The sequence below is a fragment of the Sapajus apella genome, unplaced genomic scaffold (genome assembly GCF_009761245.1).
Source record: "Sapajus apella isolate SASKATOON/1434 unplaced genomic scaffold, GSC_monkey_1.0 scaffold58, whole genome shotgun sequence".
NCBI classification, from domain to species: Eukaryota; Metazoa; Chordata; class Mammalia; order Primates; family Cebidae; genus Sapajus; species Sapajus apella.
In genome coordinates this window covers 10600179-10615042 of record NW_022436998.1, presented here as the reverse complement: position 1 = coordinate 10615042, position 14864 = coordinate 10600179, and the positions used below count along the sequence as shown (strand labels likewise).

The 14864-nt window shown below is 40.4% G+C and overlaps 1 protein-coding gene across 1 annotated transcript; it reads left to right on the top strand.

Moving 5' to 3' along the window:
* Window positions 1–4473: 4473 nt before the first annotated feature.
* Window positions 4474–11220, top strand: MBL2 (mannose binding lectin 2). The gene is made up of 5 exons (XM_032245627.1): window positions 4474–4611; window positions 5685–5880; window positions 6485–6601; window positions 7963–8031; window positions 8758–11220. The coding sequence occupies exons 2-5, from the start codon at window positions 5694–5696 to the stop codon at window positions 9129–9131; spliced, it is 747 nt and encodes a 248-aa protein (XP_032101518.1). The 5' UTR covers window positions 4474–4611; window positions 5685–5693; the 3' UTR covers window positions 9132–11220.
* Window positions 11221–14864: the final 3644 nt, after the last annotated feature.

Sequence of the window (14864 nt, the reverse complement as noted above, 5' to 3'; positions counted from 1 at the left end):
TCGAGGAAATTTCAGGCAGTTTCCTGACCTCTGGACTAGGTACACAATGAAAGCAAGCACTGTAATTAAAGCCAGCATCTCCAGTGACCTGGAGTCAACTACCGCACCCCACCTTCTGCCACTGGAGCAGGAGCAGGGGGAAGCTCTGGCTGCTAAAAAGTAAGAGAAGAAACATGTGTTCTACTGTCTTCTTTAGGCCCTGGATCTCCTGATATCCACTGTTGGCCTTAGGCATGTGGCTCTGACCATCCTGGACATTTTTCCAGGCACAGTGGATGGGTCAGCAGGAAGTAAGGAAGCCAGTCCCTTCACAAGCCAAGAAGACTTCAGTTGGAAGGGACCTGGAAGTATGTCTTACTCACATTCCTTTTGGGATTTGGAGGCCTCCATAGTATCCCCCACTACATGGCCCTGCAGCCTCTGAACTTTCCATGATGGGCTCCTTTAGGAGGTCAGTCAGGGTGGTTGGAGAAATTGTAGGAAACGCAAACCTTCCTGGAAAGCCGGAAGTTTTGCAAAAGCTTGGGAAAGGTTCTGCTATTACCTTGAGCTAATAGCTAGGCGCAGAAACAAAGGAATGCAGAGGAGTTCATCTAAATAGCTTGTTTACTCTTGTGGTCTAAGACCGATCTTTGATCTTCCCCAGGCACAGGACAGCTCTCTACTCAGGGGGTTGGCAATGTTAATTACCCTCTAATGGTGTTTACTTGAGACCTTTGTCATTTAATCTGTACTAAATAAATGTGAAGGTCACAGGCTTATCAAGATCACTGCTGACTCTGACAGAGGACCCCAGGCTGGGCTGACAGGAAAGCCTGTGTCAGTGCATGTTTTTCATCTGTCGCTCCATCAGAGTCTACTTGTTGGAACGAGCAGTTGGTGCCCTGTGTGAGAAGCACTGCAATGGATCGCAGATCGTGACGGAACCCTTGAAAACGAAGGTGAAAAGACTGCACAGTCAGTAAGTCAATAAATCAATAAGTCAGTAAGTCAGTAAGTAAGTCATTGGTGCCTGCTCTCGATTTCCAAGTTCAAGGGAATCATTCAGGCTAGGGTTTCATCATGTGGCAACAGTTATCAGCCCAACAGATAAAAGTAATCAAATAGCTGCTTAAAGCTAGTGGAGCCTCAGTTTGCATGCTCGATTAAAGCACCTAATGCAAACTGTTGTTTCCCAAAGCCCATGGTTCCCAGCAGAAGGCACACTAAGCATAGAGCTCTGGGACAAGTGGGAAGAACTTTTAAACAACATCATGCACAAGGGCAACAGGTCCCAGCAACATCTCTAATGTTATGGAACTTAGTTAAGGCTGCTACGGTCCAGCTCTATGCAGAAGAGCCCAGAAGGGAAAGGGAAGAGGAAACGTCACCAACCTTACTATCTCCCTCAGCCCAGAAATTACCAGGTAAAAATACCAACAAGGAAACGGAGATTTTACATAAGGCCCCTCCGCCAATAAACTGGAGAAAGGACAGGGGATATGCTACAGCTACGGGAGCCTGTCTTAGGCAAGTGGCATTAGAAGGGGAGCTGTTGGCCTGCCTGGAAATGTGAGATCAACAAGGCAATCAGGTATATGCTTACAAAGAGATTAGAGAAAATGGAGCCAGGAGCCTATTTATGAAAGGATTAATTGAAGCCATAGCAAAAATCTTTGATGTAACACCATGGGACTGGTCGGTGCTAGCTAAGACAACTTTAAACACCAGTCAGTACCTCCTCTGGAAGGCATAATAATGGCTAATAATTGCCACTGTTTTTTCTCCCTTATCCCTGATGTGGCTCTCTCAAAATCCTGTCTGGGTAGAAGAGTAGCCTTTGAAAGGAGAGAAATTACAGACAGCCCATGAATTAGTTGAGGAGCAATTAAAAGCTGGCCGTATAGAACCATCAAACAGCCCTTGGAATTTGCTCATTTTCATCATTTCCAAAAAGTCTGGCAAATAGAGACTTAGGTATAACTTGCGGGCTATTAATGCTGACTTAAAACCTATGAGCCTCTCCAGCAGGGGCTCCCCTGCCCCGTGGTGATTCCTCAAGATTAGCCTATTATCATTATTGACTTAAAAGACTGCTTTTAGACCTTTCTGTTTACAGAACAGGACAGAGAAAAATTTGTGTTTACATTGCCAGCTATCAATAATGAACGTTCGGCTTGCCAATTTCACTGGAAAGTGCTTCCTCAAGGAATGCTTAACAGTCCCACCATGTGTCAGTATCAAGCTTGGCTCTCCAGTATGAAAGAATTTCCTAATTGCAAAATTATTCATTTTATAGATGATATTTTACTGGCAGCCCCAAAGGAGCCAGTAAGTTTAAGTTTATATGCCTCTGTCCAAAGGAACACACAGTTAAGAGGTTTAATCATAGCACCTGAAAAAGTACAAAAGTCCTCTCCTTGGTAATATCTTGGATACATAGTAACTAACCCAGTAAGACCTCAAAAGGTTAAATTAAGTACTAGCAATTTAGATATCCTAAATGCTTATCAAAAATTACTGGGGGATATTAACTGGCTTTGCCCCACCTTGGGCATAACAACTGATAAGTTGCAAAATCTGTTTTCTATCTTAAAAGGCAGTGCTCCCTGGATTCTCCCCGGTATTTAACCCCTGCAGCAAAAAGGGAAATTGAGAAAATAGAGCTAGCTATCTCTCAAAGGCAGCTAGATCACATATACCCAGGATATTCAATTCAGTTGTTTGTCTTTCCCACTAGCCATTCCCCAATAGGATTAATAGGACAAATGGCCCCAGCACTGCACTTTCTAGAGTGGGTTTTTTGCTCACATACTGGGAGTAAAACACTATCTCCCCATATTCAGCTAGTTAGTAAAGTCATCTATATAGGGCAGACGATGCAATCAGTTGCTAGGTTATGACTCTGATACCATAAGAATTCCTTTGAGCAAAAAGCAATTTGAAGCAGTATTGCCCCTCTCTTAAGATCTTCACATAGCACTCTCTGATTATAAAGACCATTTAGAACACCTCCTTCCTGCTGACAAACTGCTTCAGTTCTTATCTCATACTCCTTTAATTATGCCTACAAAAGTAGTTTACTACCCCATACCTAATGCTTTAATGCTGTTTACTGATGGTTCTGGTAAGAATGGAGAAGCGACAGTCTGGTGGGAACCACATAATTTCCTCATTTGATCTGGATTGACTAGACCTCAGAGAGCTGAGGTTGGATTTCTGATACTGGCCATGGAGTCATTTTCTGCTCAGCCCATCTATATTGTTAGTGACTCTGCTTACTCTGTTTATTTATTGCAGAACCTTGAGATAGCCCTAATTAAGTCTACTTTAGAACCCACACTGTGTGCCCTTTTTCTTTGACTTCAGCAATTGCTGGGTCAATGTACATATCCTGTGAAAAAAGATCATAGTATAATTGTGACTGGAACTATGGTATGTCCCATGCCAGCTGTTAAGGGGTGTGCTAAGATGTCCCAGAAGCCATAGAGTGTCTTGGGGTGGCATGGGTTCTACTTGGGGTCTGGGATATCCCATCCCCCATTGGCCCAAATTACAGGGGATTGGGACATGGCTATGAAACTGTCATTGATGCCACAGTAGACACAGATATCAGTACGATCGCCCTGCAAATGGCTGTGGAGGCTTCAGTCTAAGATATTATAGTTAACTGGAGGCTATGGGCCTATTGCCTATGATGGACCTCCAAACTAAAGTGGAATGCATTACTTTCCCGGCTTTGTTCTTTAGCACAGGAAGAAATGTTTGGGAAAGTGGCATTTATTGCATTTCCAAATTTGAGGCTACCTGCAACTAGGACTGTTAAGGCATTTCCTTTGCCATGATGTAGCCATAATTATGTTTGGGCAGGTACACCATAAGGGTTAGAACTTATATAACTTACACCCAGTGGGAGGATAGTGGAATGATATGTAGTGTTACCTGGTACCTTAGTCCAATGTGTGCCATTAATGAGGGACTCCACTGGGGGTAAATCTATCCCTCCCAGCCAATCAGTTATGTTATTAGCAACTGGGAAGGGGGTGTCTGCCCAGGTGACAGGCCAAAAGGAAGGCAGATCTAAGAGACGGGCCCAATAGAGTGTAGCAGGTACAGGTTGGAGACAAATCGAGATGATAAAAAAGATCAATACCCTACTCGAGTTGCAATGTACAACTAAGAGCTACTGTGCTTTCGAGTGCATGTGCATATGCAGGTGTCTGTATGTACAGTTGGTGTGCATGAGCGTGTGTATGCATTTGTATCTGTTTTCCTGTTAGAAATAAGAATTGCAACATGACCAACCAGGTGACCTAGTTATGGTAGTTCAGCAATGAGATTTGCCAAAATGGGTGGCAACTGAAAGAGGAACTGTGCTGTATTAAAGTAGACAGCTGCCCAGCACTGTGCCGGAGGCTTCTACATTTCTTGTAGTCCTATGAAGAGTTGTTTATTAATCTAGAGTGGAAAGCCAGGCCCCGTCTATCCCTGTTCACACGGCTGATTGGACCCTACATTGTTGAGCCCAGCCTCGTCTCTCACTCTGAGGCATCTGTCAGATCCCCAGGCTAGAGAGCCAGCATCTTTGTCATTGTGTCCCTGCTCTGCAGAAACACCAAGAAGTCATTTCTGGTAAATAAATCTGGGTTCCTGGATCAAGGGTTTGGGGAGCTGACATGACCTTGGGGGCATGGAGGATGCTTTCTAGGGGTGGAGGAGTGGGATGGAAAACAGAAATCAGCTTGAGGAGGTCTCTTTTTCTGCTTGTGTTGGAGCACCTGTGACTTTCTTCCATTCCCTGTTCATCTGCAATGGAGACTGTCTTTGTTTTCAAAGGGAGCCTCAGAGGCTTAGACCTATGGGGCTGCGCTGCTGAGGTTTCTTAGGAGGCAACAGCTGGAAGAAAGCTCTGAAGAATAAATGAAAGGTTAAGATTGAGAAATAGGAGGATGATTCAAGGCAAGTTGTCTAATTGCCAGTGGTTTGGACTCACAGAAAACAGGGAATTCTTGCCGGAATGTAGAGAGGGATCTAGCCCTCTGCCAAGAACAACGTGGTGAGAAATTTCCAGAGAAAATGCTTACACGGGCAAGCCTGTCTAAAACACCGAGGGGAAGCAAACTCAAGTTAATTCTGGGCTATGTTGGTGACTAAGGTAGAGGTCTATCTGAGGTTGAGACCTTCCTCTTTGGATCACCAGGCTTCAGCTTAAGGCCTGTCGCTGGGTAAATGATCATTAACAGGCCCTGGAGGGAATCAGCTGCCCAGATGCAAAGATGGGATTCAGGTGGCAGGTGGACCCAAAGGGGACGTGGGGAGAAAAAGGAGGCTCCTACAGACACCTGGGTTTCCACTCATTCTCTTTCCCTAAGCTATCAGGCATGAGTGAGCTGGCAATGCACAGTCTCATTCATTCTCACTGCCACGGAAAGCATATTTATAGCCTTCCAGCAGCATCACCAGGGGCCTAGGCACAGGTGAACCCCTCCTTGGGATCCCCACTGCTTGTCATAGCACCGACCTTTGTTAAAGTACTAGTACGCAATGTCACAAGGAATGTTTATTTTTCCAAATTCCCGTCTAGAGGCCAGGAATGGGTCATCTATTTCTGTGTAGCCTGTACCCAGATTGTAGGACAGAGGGCATGTTTGGTAAATATGTATTGATTAACTGAGATAATCTTCTCTGACTTTTGTCACACCAAGGTGAGGACCATGTCCCTGCTTCCATCACTCCCTCTCCTTCTCCTGAGTGTGTTGGCAGCATCTTACTCAGAAACTGTGACCTCTGAGGATGCCCAAAAGACCTGTCCCGCAGTGATTGCCTGCAGCTCTCCAGGCATCAATGGCTTCCCAGGAAAAGATGGGCGTGATGGCACCAAGGGAGAAAAGGGGGAGCCAGGTACAGGTTGGGCTGTTCTGTCTCTGCAATTCTTTACCTTCCAGAGAAAACTGCCTGGAGGTATGAGGACAGTGATGTCCTATTTGAGTATCTTTTTCTCAACTATACTATAATTCAAAACAAAGTCAGCTCCCATTCTCTGGCATCTCAGACTTCCACACAGCAGTTTGTGACAAATAGTTGTCTTGTCTGCCCAGGAAAGTGGCTCACAGGTCAGGCCATCCTATGGGACACAAGATGAATTTTTTTTCTTTGGGTCATTGTCATGTCAGACCCCTACTAACTTCAGTAGGGATGGGACCAGGTTCAAGAGGCCCAAGAGATCCAGTGGCAGTGGGCTGGACGGGAGAATCACAGTTACTTGTAAAAAAAGATGCAGTTAATTTTCACTTAGCTCCCTCCCCACAGCAACCTCCACGTGGCAACTCTATTTCTTAAGTTATTGCTCTCGGGTGCGTACCATACAGTTCTTGAGAGCAGTGGCTCAGAAAGGTCAGTCCTGGGTCAAGGTCTCCTTTCTCCTGGGAAGGGATTGAGCATCAAACTCTTGGAGAAAGAGAGAAGAACACAGATATTAAGTCACATTTCCTTTGTCTTCCAACAGGCCAAGGGCTCAGAGGCTTGCAAGGCCCTCCTGGAAAGTTGGGGCCTCCAGGAAATCCAGGGCCTTCTGGGTCACCAGGGGCCAAGGGCCAAAAAGGAGACCCTGGAGCCAGTCCAGGTAAGGACCCCAGCAAGGTCTGAGCTGAGTGCACGCAGGTTCTGAGACCTTGAGTGCCTGGTGAGAGGTGTCACTTCTCCTGTTCCTTCAAAGGAAGATACCCAAATTTGCTTTCTGATCCAGTGCCCTCAGCCCTCTCTTTGTTCATAGAGCCTTGGGGAATTCCTGTAAGTACCTGAGTACAGACTCACAAACTTTTCAAGACAACTCCCTCATCAGGCACTCCCTGTAGGAGCTGAGCCTGGGTTCTCTATCACCTGAAACAGTCCAATGTGAGGCCCTGGTCCTAGAGGGAGAATATAGGCCATCTAAGTGTGGGCTTACTATGCCTATTTTTACAAAAGCATGTAACCACAGGATGTCATCTTTTACTTCATAAGAAACCAAGCCAACACTTAATATCTTAAAAACACAGCCATCAATGTAAATCACAAGACCGTGGGTCAGCCATGTGATTTCTCTGCTGGCTTAAGCTGTAGCTCACTCGTGTGTGTGTGTGGTCGACTGATGGCCAATAGTCTCACTCCTGTGTCTGGCTGTTGTTTGGATGTTAGCTGGAGTGATGAGGGTAACTGAACCACACCTCTCATCATCCAACAGGCTAGCCAGGGCTTGTTCACATAGCAGTGACTACAGAATTCCCAGGAGTAGAAATAACAAAGGCTGTAGGCTTCCTGAAGGCTCAGAGCACATTATCATTTCTGCCACATGGTATTGGTCAAAACAAGTCACAAGGCCAGCCCAGATTCAAGGAGAGAGGAAACAGACTCCATGTCTTAATGAGAAGAACTGTATTCTATTGAGGCCATTTTTGCCATCTACTACAAGTGGTTTTGCCCTTGCCCTCCCCACTTGGATAATGGGCAACTCACAGAAATCTTGGTTTCCTGACTAACAGAACAAACTCAGGAAAAACAAAAACAAAACAGAAGACAACAAAATTAAAACCTCTCCAAAGACAAAACCCTGCGATCTTTTTAGTCACTCTTCACCAGCTCATCATAGAGTAATGCCTCAAGAGATTTCTTTTTAGTTTTGATAAAACAATTTATTTGGAAAAAAAAATCTGTGAAGAACCTGGCCTATGCATTGCTAGATAATCAGAGAGTATATGTGTGCATGTGATATGTATGTGTACTTTGGGATACAGTAAACATACAAAGAGTGACGTTTAGAGTTGGACGGAAATAGAGATTTTTCTTTCTTTTTGCCTTTCATATTTTTATCTTCCTTCAAAGTATAAACATCAATGTAAAATAAATGTTTTTTTCAGTTTGAAAAAGATACTCCACTTCCTTATATATGCACAGTTCTGAGGCTCCTTTTCAACAATCCTTCTTTACTTTGTTCTGATTTTCTAGATTGTGATTGTAGCCTGGTTAACTCAGAAAGAAAAGCTCTGCAAACAGAAATGAATCATATCAAAAAGTGTAAGTTTTTTCTCTTACTCCGCAGGCAGCTTGAAGTTTAGGAAAGATAGAATGCAACAAATATTTACTCAATGCATATAATCTTCTGTACCCTGATAGGCATTTCTCATATTCTGACCTCATAAAATTCTCATAATATTTTGGTAGAAATTGAGGCAAAGGGAAGTGCAATTACTTGCTCGAATGCACAAAGCTAATAAATGGTTTACAGATGGAAATCAGTCTGACTCAGAGACCCTAATCCTTTACCCTCTGATATTGCTCACTGAAAATGGGACTTATACCCCATTGTTGCACTGATATTGAGATCTGGCCATGAGGCCTAACCTGCCTGGGGCAAATATTTTCAGATATTTTTTGTTTGGTCTCAAGTTAAGAATTTAGAATTCAGAAGGCCAAATAATATGTCTTCTAGCATTCTAATCCAAAAGCACAGAGGCCTTTGCACCAGTCTCTCTGTTTACATTTGGGTTGCCATATTTAACAAATAAAAAAACAAGGCATCAGTTAAATTGTATTTCAGGTTAAAAAAATTTTTTTAGTGTAAGTATATCTGAAAAATTACATGGGAGATATACTAAAATATTAATTGTTTGTCTGAAATTCAAATTTAACTGGATATACTATATTTTATCTGGCAACTCCACTCTAGAAGACTTTTTCTTGAGAAACATCTTGAGTTGGGCTTAAGGATGAGCCAGTTTCACCCACTTTTTCACATTTTAGGGGTAACCTTCTCTCTGGGCAAACAAGTTGGAAAGAAGCTCTTCCTGACCAATGGTGAAACAATGACCTTTGACAAAGTGAAGGCCCTGTGTGCCCAATTCCAGGCCTCTGTGGCCACCCCTATGAATCAGGCAGAGAACACGGCCATCCAGAGTCTGGTCGAAGAAGAAGCCTTCCTGGGCATCACTGATGAGGAGATGGAAGGGCAGTTCGTGGATCTGACAGGAAGAAGACTGACCTACACAAACTGGAATGAGGGTGAGCCCAACGATGCCAATTCCAGGGAAGACTGTGTAGCGCTCCTGAGAAGTGGCCGGTGGAATGATGTCCCCTGTTCCTACTCCCTTCTGGCCATCTGCGAGTTCCCTGTCTGAAAGGTCACATGACTAGGGCCCCCCTTGTCCTTTTACTGTAATCCACAGGCCCACACTCTGCTTGGAAAGATAAATTATGTCAATTTCCCCATATGCAGTGTTGTTGCTCCTTTGTGGGCAATCACTAAAAATGATCACTAATAGCACCATCACCAATAAAGCAATAATAGAAGTAGTAATAGTAGCAGCAGTAGTAGTCATACTAATTAATTTTTAATATATACTATGAGACAGACACTATCTTTTGTATACTACATTAATTATCTAGTTTAATTAAGCTATAATATTTTTGATAGTGTTCACTTGCTGCAATATAAAAATAAGATGGATTTATTTTTCCATTTACAACAAACCCCTGTGCTCTGTTGAGCCTTCCTTTCTCTTTGGGTAGAAGGCTTCCTAATGACATGACCACCGTTTAATACCATAGCTTTTTAGCAAGTCTCAGGTATTGAAAAACTCTATTTTGTAACTTTCTCTATGAACTCTGTTTTCTTTTTAATGAGACATTAAACCATGTAAAGAACACAAATAACATAAATCTCAAGCAAACAGATTAACACATTCTCATACACATACATGCCTATATACCCACTTTCTAGATTAAGATATAGGATATTTCTGACTCCCTAGAAGCCCCTTTATAACTCCTCCTAGTACTAACTCCTAGGAAAATACTACTCTGACCTCCAACATCATTTTGTCTGTTGGTGTACGTTGTATATTTGGGATCATACTGTGTGTCATGTTGTATGTCTTGTTTACTCAGAATTAAGTCTGTGAGATTCATTCATGTTATATGTAGCAGAAGTTTCATCCTTTTTCTTGCCATGTAGGGTTTCCTTATAGTAATATTCCTCAGTTTATCCATTCTATTGTTAATAGGCACTTAGGTGGCTTCCAATTTGGGGCCATTAAGAAAAAGAATCCACAAACATTCCTGTACTTGTCTTTTTCATAGACATGGTGCACTAATTTCTCTTGGCTGCCTATCCAGAATTGGAACTTTAAGGGGATGAGGGAAGCATGCATTTAGTTTTAGGAGATACTACCAGTTTTCCTGAGTGATTGTATAAATTTATTCTCCCAGCAATGTGTGGCAGTCCTAGATGCTGTATGTGCTTATAAAAAGTTAATGTTTTTACTTCTCTTAACGTTTATTATTCCTGTAGATATAAACTGTATTTCCCCATGGTTTTAATCTGTATCTCCCCAACATGTAATAAGATTGAACACATTTTTTATGCTTATTGTGTACTTGGATATCTTCTTTTGTGAAGTACCCATTCAAATCTTTTGTATTTTGTTTAAATTAGTTAGCCAATATTTTTCTTACTGATTTTTATGTTATTTTTACATTCTGAATATGTCCTTGTCTATGTGTAACACAAATATTTTTCTAGTTTTTGGCTTGCTCCTAATATTGAATGTTGATGAGCAAAATTTACTAATTTTGAGAAAATCTTATTTATTCATATTTTCTTTCAAAGTTAGTGCTTTTTGTGTCATGTTTAAGAAATTTTTGCCCATCCCAAAATCATGAAAATATTTTTTTATGATTTTGAAATCATGAAGATATGTTTCCATTTTTTTTCTAATAGTCTTAGGATTAAACATTCTATCTATTCCTGGTAAAACAGATATCCACTTGATACAGCACAATTTGTAGGAAAGGCCATTTTTCCTCCATTGAACTAGGGTGGTCCATTTTCGTAAATTAAGTAACTGTGTATGTGTGTGTCTGTTTCTGGGCTATCTATTCTACTAGTCTATGTGTTGGTGCTTGTGTCAAACAGGACACTATTTTAATTACTGTACATTTATAGTTGTAACTATAGTTCAGCTTTGTTCTTCTTCAAGTTAAGATTTCCATACAAATATTAGAAACAGCTTCTCAATTTCCACAAAACCCTGATGAGCTTTCCATTGGGACCGCATTGACTCCATCAAACTTATGCAGAACTGACAGCTTGCTACTGAATCTCTAATCAATGTTCACCATGTATCTCCATTTAATTAGGACTTCTTTAACTAATATTGTTATGTTTTGACATTTTAATTTTTAAACTAAAATAAATATCTTAAAATATCTTGTTTCAGTGGTTTTGGTAATTTTAATAATATATTTTTAATATTTTTTCTTTCTTTCTTGTACACAGAAATACAGTTAAGTTTTATATGTAGACTTATGATGTTTAGTAATCTCAATAAGATTATTTCTTAACTCTAGTAATTCGTAGATTCTTCTGGATTTTGTATGTGCATACTCATGTAAGTTGAAAATATGGCAGTACTTATTTCTTCCTAATTGCTTTAGTTTTCTTTCTTATCTTATTGCACTGGCTAGCAATGCCAATACAATACTTAATAGAAATGTTGACAATGAACATTCTTCTCTGATTCAGTAAGCTAACTCTGTTTTATTTTGGTTATTAGGCATTAGTATTTATCTTTTTAAAAGCATCAAATTTATATTTAACTTAACTCCCTTTTCTGCCCAACTACTCCCCTACACTGTAGGGGCTTGTAAGGTTCTATTCTCCAGCACTCCATTCCTGCTTCCTTGAATATAGTCTTCAGGGGCTGGGCTGAGAGCATGGATGGTAATTCTTAAAATGACTAGCTGTGACAACTGCCTGTTCTTTCTCTGCTTTTACCACTACTGACGTAGCTCACTGTCAGCAGATCCCCTGAAGATGACTGGAGTCTCAAAATAAGTTGCTGAAGATAGGCTCAATCCCAGTTCCCCTTTGCATAGCTATTTCCTATGTCCTATTCTTTCTCTTTCTCTTTTTTTTTTTTTTTTTTTTGAGACGGAGTTTCACTCTTGTTACCCAGGCTGGAGTGCAATGGCGCAATCTCGGCTCACCGCAACTTCCGCCTCCTGGGTTCAAGCAATTCTCCTGCCTCAACCTCCTGAGTAGCTGGGATTACAGGCACACGCCACCATGCCCAGCTAATTTTTTGTATTTTTAGTAGAGACAGGGTTTCACCATGTTAACCAGGATGGTCTCGATCTCTTGACCTCGTGATCCACCTGCCTTGGCCTCCCAAAGTGCTGGGATTACAGGCTTGAGCCACCACGCCTGGCTTTCTCTTTTTTTTGAGATGAAGTCTCACTCTGTTGCCCAGGCTGTAGAGCAGTGGTGCGATCTCAGTTTGCTGCAACATCCATCTCCCAGGTTCAAGCGATTCTCATGCCTCAGCTTACCAAGTAGCTGGGATTACAAGCACATGCCACCATGCCTGGGTAATTTTTGTATTTTTAGTAGAGACAAAATTTCACCATGTTGGCCAAGCTGGTCTGGAACTCCTGACCTCAAGCGATCCTCCTGCCTCAGCCTCCCAAAGTACTGGGATTACAGGCATGAGCCACCATGCCCAGCCTCCTATGTCTTATTCTTGAGAGCTGCTTTACAAATTCCTCATGTCCAAAAATAATCTTACAATCAAGGCATTATTATTTGCCAACTTGAGAAAATCCAAATATTCCTGAAGGTGGTTTCTGGATATGTGTTAAATGATTTAAATCCTGTCAGCATAGATTCTCTTCAGTGGAAGATTTTAAAGAAAAAAAAAATATTTGGAGAAATTTGTCCTGATAAGCTTGCTAAAAGAAAGTCATATCACTGCGTAAGTTAGAAGTCAAATCATTGGTAGAAACAGTAAACACTATACATACAAGTTTAGTCACTGTATTCTCAGGTCTGGTGCTAAAGTGTTGCTAAGAAAACTTCTGCTATTGTCCAGAGACCACCAGAGCAGGTGTAGACTACTGAAAGACAATATAATGAAGTGTTTCAGAGTACAAGTGCTCCAGTCAGGCCTATCTAAACTGGATTCACAGCTCTGTCACTTAATTGCTACACAATCTGGAGCCGCTTAACCATTCTGTATTCTAGCCATTTATTTGCAGCTGGGAGAAAATAATGATTCCTATTTCATGAAAATTATGGGGACAATGAAATAAGTTAGCACCTTTAAAGTGTGTAGTGAAGTACCAGGATACTATATTTGAGGCCTTGACACACACGGTCATGCTGCTAGATACATACTTTTTGATGAGATGATATGGTGATATTATAAATAATACAAATTGATTTTAAAAAATTAAAACAACCCTCCTTTGATGGACTAACTCCATTTAGTCATATTTTTTCTTGTGTACATATTATAGGAGTGGACTTACTAGTCGTTTGTTTAGAACATTTTCATATGTTCAGGAGAGATACTGGTATTTTTTTTCCCTCCTTAATGCAATCGCTAGGTTTTGGTGTCAATGTTTTGCAAGCCTCATTAAAATGAGCTGTGATGTGCTATCATGCTCCCTATTATCTAAAATAATTTGTGTAAAATTATACTTTAATGTTCGATAAATTCACCAGTGAAGCCATCTTGGAATGGTGTTTTCAGTTGGGAACTGATTTTAATTTCAGATTTAATTTCCCCATGACCTAAACATATTCATGTTTTCTGTCTTTTGTTCAGTTTCAGTGAGTTATATCTTTCAATGAATTTGTCAATTTCCTCTGAATATATATGTATCGGTAATAATTTTTACAATATCTTCATCATATTTCTTTTCAATATAAGTAGGATCTATAGCAATGTCTATGTATCTGTTATGAATACTTGTATTTTAGCTCTTTTCTTTTTTCTTTCTTCTTTTTTTATCACTCAGGCTGGAGAGCAGTGGTGTAATCTTGGCTCACTGCAACCTCTGCCTCCCAGGTTCAAGTCATTCTTCTGCCTTAGTCTCCCAAGTAGCTAGGATTACAGATGCCCACCACCATGCCTGGCTAATACTGTATTTTTAGTGAAGAAAGGGTTTTGCCATGTTGGCCAGACTGGTCTCAAACTCCTAACCTGAAGTGATCCACCCACCTCGGCCTCCCCAAGTGCTGGGATTACAGATGTGAGCCACCACACCTGGCCTCTTTTTTTCTTAATCAATTTTGCAAAGGATTTGTCAATTTTATTAATCTTTTCCAAAAACTTCTTTTTTGTATTTTCTCTACTAACCTCTATGATTATGCTTATATATATGTGTTCTTATCTTTGTCATTTTCTTGTACTGATCTTCTGCGGGTTTAATTTGACATGCTTTTTCTAGATTCTTTTAATTTACATTTAGAGAACTGACTTTCTTCTTTCCCTCTTTGCTAATATAATCATTTAAAGTTATAAATTTTTATTTAAGAAATATTTCAGCTGCATACCACAGGTTTGGATATGTATCTTTTGTCACCAATTCAAAATATGTTTTTCATATTCAATTTAAAATATTTTATAATTTTCATTGTGACTTCTTTGACTCATGGTTTATTTATAAGTGTGTGGTTTAATTCCTAAATATTTGAGTATTTTTAAAAGTTATATTCCTGTTATTTATAGTTTAATTCTACTGTAACCAGAAATATACTTTTATTTGAGTTCAGTCTTTGAAATTAGTTAAGATTTAATTTTATGATCTAGGTTATGTTTAGAATGTTAAATGTATTATGTGCACTGGAAATAATGTGGCTTTTATAGTTTGTTAGTGTGTCATTAGGTCAGAATACTAATCTTGTTCACATTTTCTATATTCTCACTAATATTTTGCTCTTTTAGAAGGAAATAAAAATCAGAACAGAAATAAATGACATACAGAGTAGAAAAGCAAATAGAAAAGATCAGTGAAACTCAAAGTTAATTTTTGTGAAGATACGATTTCCAAACTTTAGCTAAAATAAC

Bases quoted from the DNA above. Each gene is read 5' to 3' on its own strand.
- MBL2 (XM_032245627.1), top strand. From the start codon at position 5,694: ATGTCCCTGCTTCCATCACTCCCTCTCCTTCTCCTGAGTGTGTTGGCA. The intron at 5,881-6,484 runs GTACAGGTTGGG...GTCTTCCAACAG, and splicing joins GGGAGAAAAGGGGGAGCCAG to GCCAAGGGCTCAGAGGCTTG. The intron at 6,602-7,962 runs GTAAGGACCCCA...CTGATTTTCTAG, and splicing joins AGACCCTGGAGCCAGTCCAG to ATTGTGATTGTAGCCTGGTT.